The sequence below is a fragment of the Podarcis filfolensis genome (assembly GCF_964270895.1).
Source record: "Podarcis filfolensis genome assembly, chromosome: 8".
NCBI classification, from domain to species: domain Eukaryota; kingdom Metazoa; phylum Chordata; class Lepidosauria; order Squamata; family Lacertidae; genus Podarcis; species Podarcis filfolensis.
The window spans coordinates 19,494,526-19,513,108 of record NC_139611.1 but is presented as its reverse complement, the minus strand read 5'-3'; the positions used below and the strand labels follow the sequence as shown (position 1 = coordinate 19,513,108).

The window sequence follows — 18,583 nt, the reverse complement described above, 5'->3', positions numbered from 1 at the left end:
GACCAGGGCGACGGGAGCGTTTTGTGGCAGGCGCCCCTCCTGCTGGATCTGACCCACGCGCGGCGCAATTGTCCCTGCTTGCTGCAGCTGCTCCTGCGCGCCTTTGGAACACGGGCGCGCCTTTTGCCCGCGGACGGGGGCGCGCGCGCGGTTGCAACAACAAAAAAACCAAAACCCCGCGCCGTGGCCCTTTAAGCTGCGTGTGTGGGGAGGAGACTGCCGAGAAGAAGAGAGGATATTGGGTATAGAGAGAGGGCATTTGTGTGTGCGTGCCGAGGAGAGACCTCTGGTTTGCAGTTTGGGGAAGGATCTCCCTTCCTCTTTACCTCTCCGCCAGCAAAGCACGCCTGCAAGTCCGCCTTTGCAAGCCAAAGAGGCTCTTTAGATCTCCAGGTCGATCTCACCGTTGCAACATTTTCTTCTTATTAAGTGTCATTGCAATAAACCAGGATTTTGTGTGTGTGTGAGAGAGAGATCGGATACGGGGGCGTTGGGGAAGGCAAGGCTTACGCATCTCCTTTGTGGGTCTCCGGATTTTGGAAGCAGGTTTGCAAGGCAAGGCGGGGAGAGGAGGTCGATTTTGATGCTGTAAGCATCCAGCCCCCAACGTTGGGGATAATGCATACTGGCAAGCCCACCTCCAGGTGCCTGTCTCCGTCTGTGCCGCTAAGGGGCGGTGTGGGGCGTGACAACCCTTCTGCGTATGGCTCGCTACGGTAGCATTCCGCAGACACTGACATTTCCCTTCCTGTTTGGAAGCAAGCCTTGCATTGTAAAACGAAGGATCTGAGGGACTGGCACCTTGAACTTGGCCTTGATTCCCCCCTCCCTCACCCACCCACCCCCTTTTCTCTCCCCCCCTTTCTCTCTCTTTCTCTCTCTTTCCTCCCCTCCTTGGCAGATCTCCTCACACCCCCAACCTTCCCCTGTTCCCCCCCTCCCCTTCCAACCTCCCCCAACACCCCTTCCTTCGTCCATGGCGGAGACAAAAATAATCTATCACATTGACGAAGAGGAGACCCCTTATCTGGTGAAATTGCCCGTCTCCCCGGAAAAAGTCACTTTGGCAGATTTTAAAAATGTCCTCAGCAACCGGCCGGTGCATAACTACAAATTTTTCTTCAAATCTATGGATCAGGATTTTGGGTAAGTTGGCATTCTGTTATTATTTGGCGTTGAAAAAAAAATTAAAAAAGGGGGGGGGGAGGACGTTTGGAAACCCAGATCTGCCTTGCCACGTTCCTGTGTGTTTGCATGATTGCCTGAACGCGGCGTGACTTGTGCCTTTCTTAAAATGTGGCGAGCTTTCAAATCTGCTGGGGTTTGTGAAACAGCCCCCACTCGCCCCTATCACCAGGTTTACGCAAAGCTACTCTGAATCCACACCAGAGGCTTCCCTCTGCCGTTATACATGTCAACCTTTGTGGGGTCGGGGGGGGGGGAGAAGGGTGGTGTTTGGAAATGACATACATTAATATCACGGTTGTGAAAAAGGAGGGGGGTGACATATTCCACCCTCCCCTTTGGGTGTCAAAGGAAAACTGGATCTGAAATTGTGGATTTCTTGCTTTCTGGTGGCTTTGATCAGATAAAGGGGACTCTCAGGGAAAGGGAAAGGCTCCCGATTTTAGGTGGTTTACCATTCTGGAAGCGGTGTGCAGTTCTAGGCTGGTGAAGGTTTAAAGCCTGGAGGGGATGACTGTGGGGCGTCCGGATTTCCCGAAACGTGGGTCTCTGGGGAGAATCGGTGGATCTGCGATGATCATGGCTAAAAGTTCTGGGAGCAAAAAAAGGGGTTGCCTCCAACTCGGACCCTCCTCAGAGTAGACCCATTGAAATGAATGGGCCTAAAGTTGGCCATGTGCCAATCAATTCCCATGGGTCTGCCTCTGAGCAGGAGCAGCACTGGATCCAACCCAAAAGGTGTGAGGGGCCTCCTTGCCTTACCTGCTCATAAAGGTGTTGCTTTCTGAAATCTGGGTTGCCAGTAGGGGTTTGTGTTTGGCCTTAGACTTCTGGGGTCAGCTGTTTTTTAAGGAGATGCTAAGCCCCTCCACTGGGTATTTCCTGCTTACAAAGAGAGGTTCAGGGAGGCTGTGAGTGTCCCCTCTCCCAGATCTTTAGGAGTGGAAGGGGTGTGTGAATTTCTGTAGGTGCCGTTGGTGGGTGGGTCCTTTTTTTCTTCATTTTTTACTGTTTCTGCCTTGGCAGTGCCCCAGAGATGAACAAATTGTAATCCAGGGAACGGCCATGGCTTCTGCTTTGGCCTCAGAAGGTCCCTGGTTCCAATCCCAGTGGCACCCCCAGATAGAACTGGGAGAGGCTTCCTTCCTGAAACTCTGGGGCGCTGCTGCCAGTCAGTGTAGACAATACAGAGCAAGATGGACTAAAGGTCTGACTCAGTGCAAGACAGCTTCCTATGTTTTGGTGTGGGGGCATATCCCTTAAATTTAGCTTGCCAAGGAGAACTGGGAATGCCTATTCAATTCATTTTGGCTCTCTTGAGAGGTGGGGAGACTTCCATCAGGAAGCACTAGAGTGTCTTTCTATTTTATTTTATTTTTTGCTTTCCCCGCTTCCTGTTCATCCTCTCCCACTTTGGCAGCTGGTATATGACGGTGGTCCTCCTTTAATGTCCAGGGGTCTCTGTGAAGTGGGCCTGATTGCCCTCTTTCGGGGTGGGGTAGGAGCAGGATATAGAATTGTAGAGTTGAAAGGGACCCTGAGAGTCATCAAGTCCAACCCGCTGCAATGTAGGGATCTCTACTAAAGCATACCTTTAGAATCACAGAAGTAGTTTGCATTAGACCAATCCGTAAAAATGGAGACATTTCCAGGTGTGCTGGTGGTGGTGGGGCTTCCTTTTTTGTTTCATTACTGACTGGTGTCAGGAGATGGAACAGAAGAGGGATGAAGAGTGTGCACAATTTGGGGGACCCGATAACCACTGGAATTGGTAATACAACAACAACAGGGGGTTGTTCCTCAGATAGGTAGAAGGAGGGACCATACTGCTTACGTTTTTTGAGAGGAGGGGGAATATCGTCCTGTCTTAGGCCGAATTGATCACCCCACCCCTGCCAGCAGTAGTGGACAAAGGCATATAAATGTTAGCTGGCGGGAGCATGGCAATCTGTGTCCCCCTGACCAACGAAGGGGTTTAAAACAAGGGGTATTGTGGGTGCTGTGCCTTTTTGCGCCCCCACAAGGTTTTGCTCTGGGTGGTGGGTTCCAAAATCTCCCTGCAGGAGGTTGAAGAGCTTTTTGCTCGTCTCTGGGCTGTGGAGAAAGTGGCCGAGGTATGTCCAGAGGGCAAAGGGCTCTGCCAATGCCTCCCTTGTTGTTTGTGCATCGAGAAGGGAATTAAAGAGCCCTTTGTGCTGTGTCTCAGCTTGGGAGAAATCGGGTGAGGTGCATAATAGTTCATGTGCGCGAGGTGTTGATCTTTGGAAACATGTGTCTCCTTCGCTTACTTATCTGTAGTCTAGGGACACCTGCTCTGGGTGGTTCTAAAATGGCAAACTTTCTAGAAAAAGAGGCCTTGCCCCCTTTGAGGTGGGCAACTTGCATGTCTGAACGTTTCTGTATACATTTTTTTCAAAAGCCCCGCTCATAGAAAACTAGGCTAGGAAGCTTCTCCCTGATATGCCGGTCTTCTGGGGGCAGGGAATTATTATTATTACTATTATTATTATTATTACTTTGCGTCCAGGTGACTTCAGTCATGTGCAAACCTGCCATCAATCTGGTCGGACTCTGTTGCCTTCACCAACTGGCAACAGCTCTCCAGGGCTGCGGACAGGGGTTATGCCCAGTGTTACCCAGAAATGCCGGGATTTGCATGTGAAGCAAGTGCTAAAACCACTGAGACAAGCCTTTTTCCTTAAGACATGAGAACATAGGAAGCTTCCTTATATTGAGTCAGGCTATTGGTCCATCTAGGGACGTGGGTGGCGCTGTGGGTTAAACCACAGAGCCTAGGACTTGCTGATCAGAAGGTCGGCGCTTCGAATCCCCGCGACGGGGTGAGCTCCCGTTGCTCGGTCCCTGCTCCTGCCAACCTAGCAGTTCGAAAGCACATCAAGTACAAGTAGATAAATAGGAACCACTCTGGCGGGAAGGTAAACGGCGTTTCTGTGCACTGCTCTGGTTTGCAGTTCAGAAGCGGCTTAGTCATGCTGGCCACATGACCCGGAAGCTGTACGCCGGCTCCCTCGGCCAATAAAGCAAGATGAGCGCCGCAACCCCAGAGTCAGCCACGACTGGACCTAATGGTCAGGGGTCCCTTTACCTTTACCTTTATTGGTCCATCTAGCTTGGTGTTGTCTACACTGACTAGCAGTGGCTCTCCAGGGTGTAATGTGGGGGTCCCTCTCAGCCTTAATTGGAGATGACATTGAAACTTGATCCTGGCATCTTTTGCATGCAGTGCCGATGCTCTGCCACAGCACTATGACCCTTCCCTGCATTTAGGGACTAGATGAACCTTTGAGCTGACACAGCAATGCTCTCCTTATGTTTCTACGACGCAGACCTTTTTTAAAGAATAAAAATAGTAAGAAGCCCACCTTAAGGCCTTATGATGGCCCATACTCCCCCCAGTCTCTCCACCTCCAAGATCTGTATTGTCTGGTTTGGCACACAACCACTTGTTGGCATTTAGATAATTAAAAAAGGAAGGAAAAAACCCACAGGCCTCATCATCTCCAGCTCTTTGGATGGCAACCATGAATCAGCATTTGAAATCTAATAATCTCTTGGTAACAAGCCTCCCCTCCCCTCCGTGTCGGACGGCTCGTACCTGTATCTATTTCCGGCACTGCGATCTTGGTGTTGTGTGTCGCCTGCAAAAAGGTCAGACGGAGCGGAGGGAAGCGGAATGATGCAAGAGAGCCCCATGGAAAACAGATTTGTTTTATTCTGAGTGTTTTCCTGGACAGAGTCCTCTCAAGGCAGGGCACGGCGACATAAACCCCAAAGCTGGAACAATTTAATGTTAGACTGCACACATACACACCTTATGTTTAAAGTACATTTACTCCCCCATCAATAATCTTGGGAATTGTAGTTTGTTAAGGGTGCTGGGAATTGTAGCTCCATGAGAGGTAAGCTATGGTTTCCAGCTTTTTTGGGGGGAGGGGGCTGTTTTAAATTCATGGTGTGTATGTGGCTTTTTTAAAAAAGATTCATTTTAAAGATTTTTAAGATCCATACGAATGTAAGACAAGCCTGCTGGATCAGGCCAAGAGCTCACTTACCCCAGCATTCTGTTCTCTCGGTGGCTAACCAGATGCCTGTGGGAAACCCATCAGAAAATTCAAAGGATAAGCAACAGCATTTAAAAATATAAATGAGCCAGCATAAAATAATGACCATGAACCGCAGCATATTCAATATAAACACATCAGTTAAAATTCAGAACCCTCAAGTAGTTGCTGGAGCCCAGCTCCCCTCATCGTCTGTGACCATTGGCCATGCTGGCTGATGGGGGCTGGAGTCCAGCAACATCCCAAGGGTCAGAGGTCCCTCAACCACTGCAGAAGCCAAGATATTCAGAACCTTTTTGTACACCGAAGGGGCCAACTGTGCATCCCTTGGGGGGGATTTCCACACAGTAGGGGCCACCACTGAGAAGGCCCTGACCCTAGAAGTGATGCCACCAGGCCAAGACTTTGGAGGCAGAGGTCCAGGTGCCCCCCTCAGCAGAATAGGCAGGAGGGGCCCCAAAAGCAACACAGCTTGAAGTAAGTGAAGTATGAATGAATGAATGAATTTATAAATACGGTCATAGACCAGCTTCAACACACACAATATCACAGATCATAAAAAATATCAGGAATACAAGGGACAATATGCAATAACAAGAATTTAAATATAAAAATTAAAATTAATTGTTAGCGTGCCCCCTGTAATTAACATTTAGGGGATTGGACATTATGGGATACCACTTGCTTCCTGCGATTGATTGCAGACGTACAGAATTTAGCTACATTTAATGTAGTCTTGGGCTTCTTGTCCTCTAGCAGTAGTTTTAGACTATGGTATTCCGATTCTTTCCTAGACTTTGCAAAACAGTTGTAATAAAAGTCAAACGTATATCCTCATAAAGACAACAACGTAATAGTACATGTGAAGCAGTTTCAACTTCCAACGAACCACAAGGACAGACCCGTGCTGTGTATGGTTTACCCTCAAATCTGCCCAAGTAAGTGAAGTAATTCAGTTTACACCTGAAGAGCAAAGTGTGTGTTGCTAGGTGCTTCCAGGCTAGCTATCAAGTGGAAGGCAGGCTTCCACATTTATTTATTTTTTGATTGCCGTGGTAAGTGTGAGTTTTGTTTTCCTCCTAACCTTGGAGCTGTGAATCATTTCAGCAGTTGTGGAGGGGAGAGGAAGACTTGGATCCACAGTGGCCAAACCAGTTAAGCCCCCTTGTCCACTTCCTTCAGTCTTCAAATTCCTCACCCCATTTATCTATTTTATTTTATTTATTGCATTCGTTTCCCCCAAGGAGCTCAAGGTCGCATACATGGACCCTTTTCTCAGTTTTTATCCTTACAATAACCTTGTAAGATAGGCCAGGCTGAGATACAGTAACAGGCCCACAGACACCCACTGGCCGAGTGGGGGATTTGCACCCTGGTCTCCTAGGTCCTAGTCCCGCCCTCTAACCACTGCACCACACTGCCTTTCCCATGCGGAACTGTTGCAACCCAGAAGCATCCGGGAGCGTTAGATCCTCACACACAGCAGCTGCTTATCTTAATTTCCCCTTCCCTCTGGCAATTAAAGTTCCTTAACCCTGCTGACATCCAGCACCCTGGGGGATAGTGATGGTGTTAACCTGCATCAAGGAGACGGTTGCCTTGTTGATTGCCTTGCTTCTGTGCATCAGCTGGATCGCTCTGCTGTCATTATGAGTTCCTGCTCTTTGCTTGGGGTTAGGGACATCGCAAGCTGTCTTATGCCAAGTCATTTATCTGACTCAGCATCGTCTACACTGAACGGCAGTGGCTCTCCAGGGCTTCAGGCAGGCAATCTTCCCCAGCCCTCTCCTGCCTGAACAGCCATTGCCCGTCTGTGTTCACAGTATTGAGCTCAGTGGTCCTATGTCTTACAGGAAGGGCCATGGCTGGGTGGTAGAGCATCTGCTTCCATGCAGAAGTTCCCAGGTTCAGGCTCCAGTATCCCCAGATAGGGGTGGGAAAGTTCCCTAGCCTTAAGCCCTAGGCAGCTCCTCCCGTCCATGCAGACAATACCAAGCTAGGTAGACCAGTGGTCTGACTAAGTAGAAGATCTGCCTGTGGTTGTTTCTATGACTGACAGCGAATCTCGGGCACCCCCTGCTTCCTGATCCTTTTAAGTGGGGATGCTGAGGATTGAACCTGGGACCTTCTGCTTGCAAAACCAGGGCTCTACTGCTGAGCCACATCCCCTCTTCAGACCCCCCAGTCTCCCCTGGCAGGGCTTGCCTAGGATTTGAATCCCAGGATTTGAATCTCCCTGCTGTGAGGCTCTTGCCTCCTAGACCATGGGTAGGCAACCTAAGGCCCGGGGGCCAGATCCAGCCCAATCGTCTTCGCAATCCGGCCCACGGAGGGTCCGGGAATCAGCATGTTTTTACATGAGTAGAATGTGTGTTTTTATTTAAAATGCATCTCTGGGTTATTTGTGGGGCATAGGAATTCGTTCATTCCCCCCCCCCCCCATATAGTCCGGCCCACCACATGGTCTGAGGGACGGTGGACCGGCCCATGGCTGAAAAAGGTTGCTGACCCCTGTCCTAGACCAATAAGCCCCATGCCTTGTCTGGCGTGAAACCCCACCACCTTGGGAGAGCGGTTTTGAAATACACAGTCCAGACCCAAAGGTGGTTTTCTAAGCTGCTTGCAGGGGCGGCCGTGGTGTTTTTGATTGCAGTTGTTTGGAAGGCTAGCAAAAGCCAGGATCTTGTGAAGGCTGTTAGATGGGAGCTTGTATCTCATTTGATGTGGTGGCGGTACAGATTTCAGGAGTCGCTCCCTTTCTCTCTCTCTCTCTCTCTCTCTCTCTCTCTCTCTCTCTCTCTCTCTCTCTCACACACACACACACACACACACACACACACCTTATCTGCAAGCAGAAACCTGGAAAGACAGACACCCTTAAATTTCTAATTAACGGCCGGATTATAGACCGTTGTTACAACTGACTTGGGAGCCACTGTAAAAAATTGGATTTACAGCTGGAACAGCCGTAGGCAGCTCTGGGTTGCTGATGACCTCCAGCTGCCTGGAGTCAGGCGAAGAGAGGCTGAACGTGCAAAGTGTCATTATCTTCCTGTACCAGAGTCTCCCTGATGGAATCTCAGGGGCCGTCTCCAGTGCTAGCCCTGCGATGGGTAGGCCCATTGAAGTTAGTGGGCATGACCGACCTGGGCTCATCAGTTTCAATTGGACTTAGCTGGATACAACCTGATTTATAATCGGAAGAGCCTTCCAGATCTGAGCCAGGCTCCATTTAGGCCAGCGTCCAAGATAGGCCAGCCAGTTGTTTCTAGGAAGGCTACAATGCAGAGCAGAACCATCATGGCTAGTAACCATCAATAATAGCCTTATCTTCCAGGATTGTCCAGCAGATCCTCTTGCCTATGTAGTTCAGCGGTCCCAGGTTTATTCCCTGGCATCTCCGGGCAAGACTGGAGAGCTGCTGCTAATCAGTGTAGAAAGCGCAAACTGGCAAGTCAAGTAAGAATAATGTTGGCATCTGTCTGTCTCAAGAGACAATGGAGTGTATCTTTGGGGGTGAAGCCAAACCACTGCACCAAAGTGACCTCCCCAGTGCTCAAGCCTGGGTGGTGTGTATGGAGGTCCTGGGCTGCCCAAATGACAGGACCCCCTTTCGGCCTCACTGATGTGGTCCAAAGAAAAGCAGAGCAAGACGTTTGGCACCGGTTTGGCTGCCAGAGTTACCGGAAGGAGGCGTACAAGGCGCCACCCAACCGTCTTACGGACTCTACTCCAGATTTGTGTAGGGGTTACTATTTAACCTTGCCTTCTCCCAAAGATGTTCCACGAGGCAGCGGAGCTTTAGGGCCAGAGTTTTCCTTCCCCTAGATGGAAATAAGAATACAGTGGTACCTTGTGTTACACTTCAGGTTACAGACTCCGCTAACCCAGAAATAGTACCTCGGGTTAAGAACTTTGCTTCAGGATGAGAACAAAAATCGTGCGGAATGGCAGCAACGGGAGGCCCCATTACCTAAAGTGATACCTCAGGTTAAGAACAGTTTCAGGTTAAGAACTGACCTCCAGAATGAATTACAGTAAGTTCTTAACCCAAGGTACCACTGTAACATAGCAAGCTATCATAACTTAAACTTGATTTCTGCCATATGTAGGATGGGAAAGATGCTGACACCGCATGAGGTGGTAGAATCCTTTTGCCATGCCTCCTAATTTCTCTCCCCTCCTTCTCTCTCCACATCCTTTCACTCATAATTGCGACAGAACTCCTAGTTTAGCTTTCTCCGACAGGAAAAAAACCCAAACTTCCCCCTGGATATCATCACCGAAAGCAGTACAAACCTGTACAAACTCTGTAATTTCTAAAGCTTCTTCATTAGTGCAATTTGCATGTGTGTGTGTTGTTGTTTTTAAGCCTGGGACTTAGAATCAGCTGTGCAAAAGGGTCAGTATCGTAATGGCAAAGAGCAGAGGCAGTGTGTGTGTCGGGAATCAGCACTGTTCATATTCCTATACAGTGGTACCTTGGGTTACATACGCTTCAGGTTACAGGCGCTTCAGGTTACAGACTCCGCTAACCCAGAAATAGTACCTCGGGTTAAGAACTTTGCTTCAGGATGAGAACAGAAATCGTGCTCCGGTGGCATGGCGGTAGCGGGAGGCCTCATTAGCTAAAGCGGTGCTTCAGGTTAAGAACAATTTCAGGTTAAGAACGGACCTCCGGAACGAATTAAGTACTTAACTCGAGGTACCACTGTAGCGGGAAGGCATTGATGACTGGTGACGGCTTGCTATTAAGCACATTCCCATCTGCTCAGGCAGGAACTGAGCAGAAGTGGAGTGCAGTGGCCTAGCTGATGGAAGCTAGGCAGCAAAGGAAACAGAAATCTGGGCTTTGTGGCTGGCTTGAAATACATCTGACTGAGAGTTCCTGCTGATTTTTGTTGTTTGCTGCGAGCTTCCTCCTGCTTAGTCTCAGTGTTACCCCTTGTAGAACTCAGCAAGGAGGAAGAGGATGGGGACCAAACTAGAATAAGTTTGGCTTCTCATTGGCTCTGTCTCTGCCTATCATTGGCTGTGGCTCTGTCCAACTGTTGGGTTTCTTGCCTTTTGCCCCACCAGCCACTCATAGAATTAGGAAATTAGAGTTGGAAGGAACCCCAAGAGTCATCTAGTCCAAGCCCCTGCAACCCAGGAATCTCAACACACGGTTCCTCATCCAATTTGAAACCACACCAGACTCTGCTTAGCTTTGCAAATGTGCTAGCTAGCGAGGGGACCTCTGCCTTTCTCACTGGCCTGCAATGTTTGGAAGCTGCTGGCACAGGGACATTTTGTGCGTGTCTTTTCCCGCTAAAGGAAAAAAGCCCAGCAGACTTGAGTGTCCTGGAAAATATTTCTTAATATTTTTTTCTCTCTCCCTCTGCCCCACAACCGCCCCAGCCCGCCTTCTTCCTTGTAAGTGGTAATTAGATTCCCCATTGCAGCTTGAAATGTAAAATGCAGGCTTGCTGCAGACTCCCGTTCCTGGCTCTCTTACAAGGTGGCTGTGTAGGGCTGTAATTTGGCAAGTGGTTTCCACCTTGGCAAGGGGCCTTTCTGCCACTGAGCCAAAACAAGAAGGGGTGGGGGTGGGAGTTTTGTGTCAGGGAAGCAAATGGTGTTGTTGATTCTTTCTTCCCGCAACACACTTTTTTGGGGTGGGTGGGTGGGGGGGAACTGAGTCTTGCAGGGAGAGCAGCCTGTCCGGATCTGACTTAGCAGTAATGCACATGTTGTCACAAGGGCACGGCCCTTTTCCTGGTTCCTCCTGAAACAATAACCGAAAGACGTAATAAATAAACCCGCAGCTTGGGAATGAAATGTGCCGCTGAGTTTGCTCCCGGGCCGGAATAACAGAGGCAGAAAGAGAGTGGAGCGGCAATCTGGAGTGTGGCCAGTATCTGGGCGCAGCACAGCGACTGCCCCGTGTCAGTTTCCTAAAATATATTTATGTATGTATTTCAGCGGAATACTTGGCCAGGACACCGTAGAACCAGCGTTGCGGAGCTGGCTGCTTGCGAACTGTCCTTGTTGCAGTTCTAAGCTCTGATCCGCTGGCAAAGATGGTGTAACAACGCGATTCTGTGCCTTGGCAGGTGGAAAGGGGGGGGGAGAATCCTGAGTAGCTGCAGTGGTGCAATCAGGTAGTTTTCAAACTCTGGACTTTGTGGGTTGCAGCCAACTAAGTTTTACTCTGAGTGGACCCATTGAAAATCATGAACTTCTGTTAGTCCTGGCCGTTATTTAATTTATTTATTTCCAGGGTTTGTATCCCACTCTTCAGCCAAAAAGGCCTGCAGGGTGTTTTACGTACAGTCCAAAAAAGACCTTCCTTACAATCTTAAAAAACGTGACACACAAGGGAAAAGGGACAGGGAGGGAAGAGGAAAAGCAAAAGCAAAAGTCAGGCATCAGTTTCTAAACATGTGTTCCTATAATGAACAAAGGATGACACGGTTCAGGGGCAAAGAGGGCCCTGATGGAGCTGGGCCTCCAGCAGAGCTGAAGAAACCAGCCTTCTGCTTCCTGTCTTCCACTGAGGCAGCTTGGTGGAATGGTTGCCCCCAGATGACTGTTGAGGGAGAGGAAGCCTGATGGGACTAGCCTGTCACAGCAGAGCTGATGGAGGGAGTTCTGCTTCCCAGCTCTCCCAGTGCTGGAATCAGTGGGCCTGCTCTGAGCGGGACTAGCATAATGGTCTTATTGGACTCCCTCTTCTTTCAATGGGTCAGAATTGCTTACTTCAAAATTGCTACTGGTGTGTGGAGGGGTGTCGCCCAGCTCATTCTGCAAAGTGGGGTCCCAGGCCTCTGCCCCATAATCTGCTGCTGCTGTAGTCCCAGAAACCCCACCAGCGCCCACTGTCTTGAGGAGGGTGGCCACATGATCGATGCCGTACATTCGAAGCCCATTCAACGCACATTTTAGCCACTTGCCTCCCCTCCTTGCAAAGAACCCTGGGAACTGTAGTTTGTTAAGGGTGCCGTGAATTGTAACCCTGTGAGGCTGGAACTACAGTTCCTGGGATTCTTTCGGGGGCTTTAAATTTGCATTGGGTGTTTTTTTAAAAAAAACATATGGTGTGGATTTGCCCTTGCTGTACAGAAGACAGCTCTGTCTGACAGCTGTGTTTCCCCTCCTCTGGATACATGTTGATGTGAGTCACAAGTGGGGAGAGTTGCTGTTCAGGTTCTCCCTTTGGTTTTCCCACCAAGGCATGTGCTTGGTCCCTGTGAGAGCAGGATGCTGGATTAGATGGGCCTTTGGCCTGATCCAGCAGGCTCTTATCTTCTTAAGGACTGTCTAGTTCAGGGGTAGTCAACCTTTTTATACCTACTGCCCACTAATGCATCTTTCTGGATGGTAAAGTTTCCTTACCGCCCACCAGTGTGCGATGGAAGGCGGATTCAGCTTGTGCCGTAGAACCCCCTAGCGCCCACCTAGAATCCTGAAATGCCCACTAGTGGGTGGTAGGGACCAGGTTGACAACCCCTGGTCTAGTTTAAAGATGGTTTGAAGTTGCCCATCAACAGTGAGTATCTGGATAACAGACTGAACAGGCACACAACCCACCTGTTCGCAGGCATCCCAACTATATTGAGATATATATTGTGTTCCTATTTAAATCAGAGTAGCTCTTTTTCTGCTTTTGCATCTGTACGTCTCAGAGTTTGCAAATGTTACACAACACTGACATCCTCTTTCTCTCTCATTAATTGGTCTGATTGTTATTTTTAAGTGTGTGCGTGTGCATATGTTGGACTTCATTGTTCACTTGATATGTTGTGAGCCACTTTGGGCACAGTTTTATGGACAAGTGGCATACAAATAATAAAATCGTAGAACTGCAGAGCTGGAAGGGACCCCCAACTCCCTTGCAATGCAAAAATTGCAGCTAAAGCATCCCTGACAGATGGCCCTCCAACCTCTGTTTAAAAAGAACAGGTGATTGTGATGTAACCTGGAAAGAGGGCAAGGCATGGCTGGCTGGCATCCTGAACAGGAGGGCTCCCCAGGGCAACAGTTTGTTGCAGGCACTACTTTCCCCCTTAAAACGCCCAGAAAGGGCTCAGAAAACCGGGACTGTTTTTTGCAAGGCTTCAGAAAGTAGAGGCTGTTCTTGGTAAGCCAGGGCAGTTGGAGCGAGTGCATACAAATGGGGGTCGGGTGAGTTTTTGGAACTCCCCCACCCCAAGAACTGTGGGAGCTCTAGTTGAGATCTTGCACAGCTACAGTTCCCAAGCACCCTTGACAAATGACAGACTTACCAGGCTTCTCTGTATGTGGGTGGGGAGTCATGCTCTTTAAGTGGACGGTGTGTCTGCTGCCTGTGGCTAGCTTTCGCAAACCATTTCCAGCCATTTATCCTTTGCTGCCTCCCCAACAGCCCTGTCTCTCGTGGTCTGGGTGCGGCACGTTCTTTTATTACCCGCAGATGCTATGAAAACACAGCCGGGGGATGCAGGGGACGGGGCCCTTTTCCTGTGGCTTTTGTGCTCCGGGGGGGGGGGGGAACAGCTAAGCAAAACAAATCAATCAGGGGGCTCTGATCTGTGCGGCCCTCCCCTCTGAGTGAGCTCCCAGGCAGCTCCGTGTGCAAAAAAGGTTGAACTCCAGGCATTGAAGAGGTCTGGGTGTGTATGGGGAAATATACAGTTTATTGTCTTTGATGCTCGTTCAGCTTTGAATCTGCACCTGATATGTGGACAACATCTACTGGTATTCTACAGGGAATAGGATAGCTCAGTGGGTAGAGCATGAGACTCTTATTCCCAGGGTTGTGGGTTTGAGACCCATGTTGGGCAAAAGGGGGTTGGACTAGATGACCCTCGTGATCCCTTTCCAACTCTTAAGATTCTATGAATCAACCTTGATTCCGTCTCTATGTTAGCGGTAGAGAACCTTCTGAGCAACCCTTGGGAGAGGGCATGGGTGGTGGACTCTCCTTCCTTGGAGGTTTGTACACAGAGGTTGGATGGCCCTGTACCAGGGATTCTTTGGCTGTGTGATTCCTCCATTGCATGGGGTTGGACTAGATGACCCTTAGGGTCCCTTCCAACTCTGCAGTTCTATGACTCTGTGGTTGGAGAGCTGCATCACAAAATTCAGACAAGAGCAGATTTTGAGGGTTAGCCGTGTTTCGGTTTGCATATCATTTCATTGCTCCCACTGAGTTCCCTGCAGTGAACGGAAGCTGGCTATATTGGAAGCTGACTTCTACTGAGACAGGTGACTTCTCCATCTATCTCTGTTTCAGCAGCTCTCCAGGGTTTCAGGCAAGGGGAGTCTCCCCCAGCCTTACTTGGCGATGCTGAGAATTCAACCTGGGACCTTCTGCATACAAGACAGATGCTCTACCACTGAGCTGTGGCTCTTCCCTCTGACTCCCACCAGCCTCAGCTCATGTGGGATGATGCAAGTTGTCGTCCAACATTTGCAAGGCACCAACTCGGCTACCCCTGTGTTTTTTTTTTTTTAAAAAAAATAATATTTATTAAAGTTTCAAATAAATTACAAAAATAGAAAAAATAAAAAATAAAAAAGAACAAAAAATACAAAATACAGAAAAATAAAAAACAATTAAAAACAAATCAGTCTTTCCATATCTTATCTTTCATTTGCTTGTTTCCCTGACCTCCTCACACCTCCCTTTTTTGTATTCTATTTCAGTAGTTGTTTCAGCAAATCCTTACCCTTTTTGCTTTTATCTTAATATTTTATCTTAATATATTGTAACTTTACATTTTCACCTGTTAACAATTCATCTTTGCTTAATCCTTTATATCTTTTCTGCTAAAACCACATGGTTTAATTCCAACATCTTTCTAACATTCCTTAATTTTGCAATATTTCTGTAAATAGACTTTAAATTTCTTCCACTCTTCTTCCACCGAACGGCTACCCCTGTGTTAGCGATAAGTGCACTCAATTAAGACACAAAACCGGCTGCCACAAGATGTCTTGGGTAGCTTCAAAAGAGGGATCCGGCCAGTTGATTTAGTGGGGAGGACTGGTTTATCAGTGGCTATCGGCCGTGACTGCTCGATGGAGCCTCTTTGTTCAGAAGCAGCTTCCCTGTGAATACTCTGTGGTGAAAAGCAATAATGAGGAGAGCGCTGTTTCCTTCCTGCCCTGCTTTGAGGCTTCCGGATTGGCCACTCTACAAAGTGGAATACAGTCATACCTTGGGTTACAGACGCTTCAGGTTGTGTTTTTTTGGGTTATGGACCCACTAAAACCCAGAAGTACCGGAACGGGTTACTTCTGGGTTTCGGCGGCCGCACATGTGCAGAAGCGCCAAGCTGCAACCCACACGTGTGCAGACGCACTGCTGCAGGTTGCAAACGCTGCAGGTTGCAAATGTGCATCTCACACGGATAAGCTTCCACTGTACTGAGCTTAGATAGGCCTTGGGTCTGATCCAAGAGGCCTGGAAACGAGCTTGGAATTGGGAACTTGGAAATGGGAGCATCTCTCTTGTGAACTCTCGGTAGCCTCTGGCATTCCCCAGGCAAGGGTGTGTGGATGGACCACCTAGCAGGCTCACATTTCGGAAAATATCCTAGTCAAGGAAGCATCTGTTGAGTGTAATGCTTGAAACATCTGCCTTTGGGGAACTGATATATACCTCCCTGCCTCCAAGCACCCATCAGACACCTTTTCTTTTCCCATGTAATGAGGGCGGGGAAAAGAGATATTTCTTTCTCTCGTCTCTCTCCAGTGCTTGTAGGCTGACAGCAGGCAGAAGAGGCAGAAGAGGTCAAGCACACCCTGTAGCTGTAGCTGAGAATCTGCACCCTGATTTATCCGGAGGGAGGGAGAATCTTCATGTTCACACCCCCCATTCGTATTGGGCTTTTAGAATTGTACAATCGGGGTTGCATTCAATGCTTTACGTGCTCAGCATAGTCCCATTGAAAGTAATAGGCCTAGGTTAGTCATGACCACTAATTTCAATGGATGCACCCCTTGGAAAGGGTCTTAGAAGTCATTTAGTGTAACCCTCTTTACTCGATGCAGGAAACCTGTGTCCACAGCAACCCTGACAGATAGCTGTCCAGCCCCTGTTTAAATATCTCCAGTAAAAAATCCAGCGTAGTGATAAAACTGCTGGCATATTTGCAAAGCTAAGCAGGGTCCAGTCCAGTTTCCGATTGGATGGGCGACTGCATGTTGAGATTCCTGCATTGCTGGGGGTTGGACTAAGGACCCTTGGGGTCCCTTCCAACTCTACAATTCTATGATCCTCAATATGTCTGTCCATGATGTGAGATGACTGGCAGGTGGTTTGCCCCGCCCACCTGCCAAAGTCATCCCTTAGGTTTGGAGAAAGATAGTGCTCTGGCCAAAAAGGTTCCCAACCCCGATCTGGTGTGTCAGGAAGAAAGCTAGATTCAAACACTTCCCCCTAGCATGCTATATTTCTGTGTGCAGAGAGGACTGTGGGTTGTCCTCTTCCCCTTGGGTTGTCCAAGCTTCCCTGCACATAGAAATCCAGCATGCGAGGTGGGGCCAATCAGAACTAGCCCACAGAGCAGGGAAGAGGAACCAATGGCCTTTCAGATGTTGCTGAACCACAGTTCTCATCAGCTTCAGCCACATCAGTAGCAGTCAGGGATGATGGGAGTTGTAATCCAGCAGCATCTGGAGGGTTACAGGGTTCCCGTGCTTGCTATAGAGCAGTGTTTCCCAGACTTGGGTCTCCAGCTGTTTTTGGACTAGAACTCCCATCAACCCTGACCATTGGTCCTGATAACTAGGGATGATGGGAGTTGTAGTCCAAAAACAGCCTGAGGCCCAAGTTTGGGAAACACTTCTCCGGCCTACATTCCTGACTGCCTCTCCAACTCTGGGCCTCTGTCCACTTCCTGGTTCAGCTATCTAAGAGAGGAGACCACCTCCTAAGGAAACATGAAGTAGTAATTTAATTTAATTACAATCAATCAATCAATCAATCAATCAGATGTTCCGAAAAGGAATGTTGCAGAGCTTGAAGGCCTTCAGAAAACAGCAACAAAAAATGATCAAGAGGTCGGATGCCTCCCTTAGGACGAAAAGCCACAACATTCGGGGCTCTTTAATTAAATTAATTAATTAACAAACATTTAATTAATTAGAGAAAATACATAGCTAAGGGAGACATGAGAAAAGTGCATAAAATAATTCACATTGTTCAGGAAGTGGCTAGAGGAAAGTTTTCTCTCGTAACACTAGGACTCCTGGCCAACCAATGAAGCTGAATGTTGGAAGATTCAGGAAAGATAAAAGAGATGACTTTTACACGCAGTGTACAAAGTTAAGTTTAGGATTCGCTCCTGCAGGAGAGGTAGCAATGGCCACCAGATTGGATGGCTTTAAAATAGGATTAGAGAAAATTCATGGAGAAGAAGGCTTTCTGTAGCTACTGGCCGCAATGGCTATGTTCTGCCTCTGCTGTTGGCAACAGTATGCCGCCAAAAGCCAATTATTAGGAATGGCAGGTGGGAAGAGTGGCTGTTTCGCTCAGGCCAGGCTTGCGGTCTTCCCACACGGACATCCAGTTGAGAACAGGGTGAAGGGCCTATGGCCCAATCCAGCAGGGCTCTTACAAGTAATAAAATGTGATTAGAATTTGAGCACCAAAGTATCTCCAAACATCTGAAAGGCTGAAGAGTGGGCAGACATGTCCCAAAACCTAGAAGCCTCAGGAGATCAATGGATCCTTTTGGCTCCGTTTGAGATCTCTGGTGGCCTCACCCAGCTGCCCAAACAAGGACCACTGTGACAGAGCTTCCTTCAGAATCTGGGCTGAAAGTCTGGAACGGTTGGTTGTCTTCTGACAACTGCCATTCAGCACCCTCCAGTTCTAAAGAGTTTTGTATTATATAGCATGCAAGAGAATCGATACGGATTGATTTTTCTTTTGGTGTGTGCAGTTGTCTGAGCATGCAATTTTCTGACTTGGGGGCGTGAGGAGGGTGTGTTTGCTGCCTTTCGCAGAGTTGGACCATGTTATATTTTTGAGATTGCAATGGATTTCTCCCCAGTCGCTTGCCTGTTCTGAAATGCGATTGAAATGTCTAGCTGTCCATCTTGGGGTGATCTCCCACCGCACCTTGATAGGAACATAGGAAACTGCCTTCTACAGAGTCAGATTGGTCCATGTATCAGCTTTCCAGGGTTTCAGGCAGGGGGCAATCTTATCCCTACCTGGACATGTCCAGGATTAGACCTGGGACCTTCTGCATGTAAAGCAGATACTGTACCCCTGAGCTAAATCCCTGCTCTCTCTCTCTCTCCTTACGTCTTCTCAGCTTCCTGGAGTTCCTCACTGCAGA

At 48.6% G+C, this 18,583-nt stretch overlaps 1 protein-coding gene across 4 annotated transcripts in view; it reads left to right on the top strand.

Moving 5' to 3' along the window:
- The window catches only part of DVL1 (dishevelled segment polarity protein 1), a 129,955-nt gene continuing 111,372 nt past the window's right edge, over positions 1-18,583 (top strand). For 2 of the 4 annotated variants that reach the window (XR_014551628.1, XM_083628681.1), the window contains exon 1: positions 900-1,146. Coding sequence is in view for 3 of the 4 variants with exons in the window: in XM_083628681.1 (XP_083484807.1) it covers positions 977-1,146 (170 nt within the window). In the remaining variant the exon portion in view is untranslated. Of the gene's footprint in view, positions 1,147-18,583 lie in introns of all 4 variants that reach the window. The other 2 variants (XM_083628679.1, XM_083628680.1) reach the window with 2 other exon arrangements.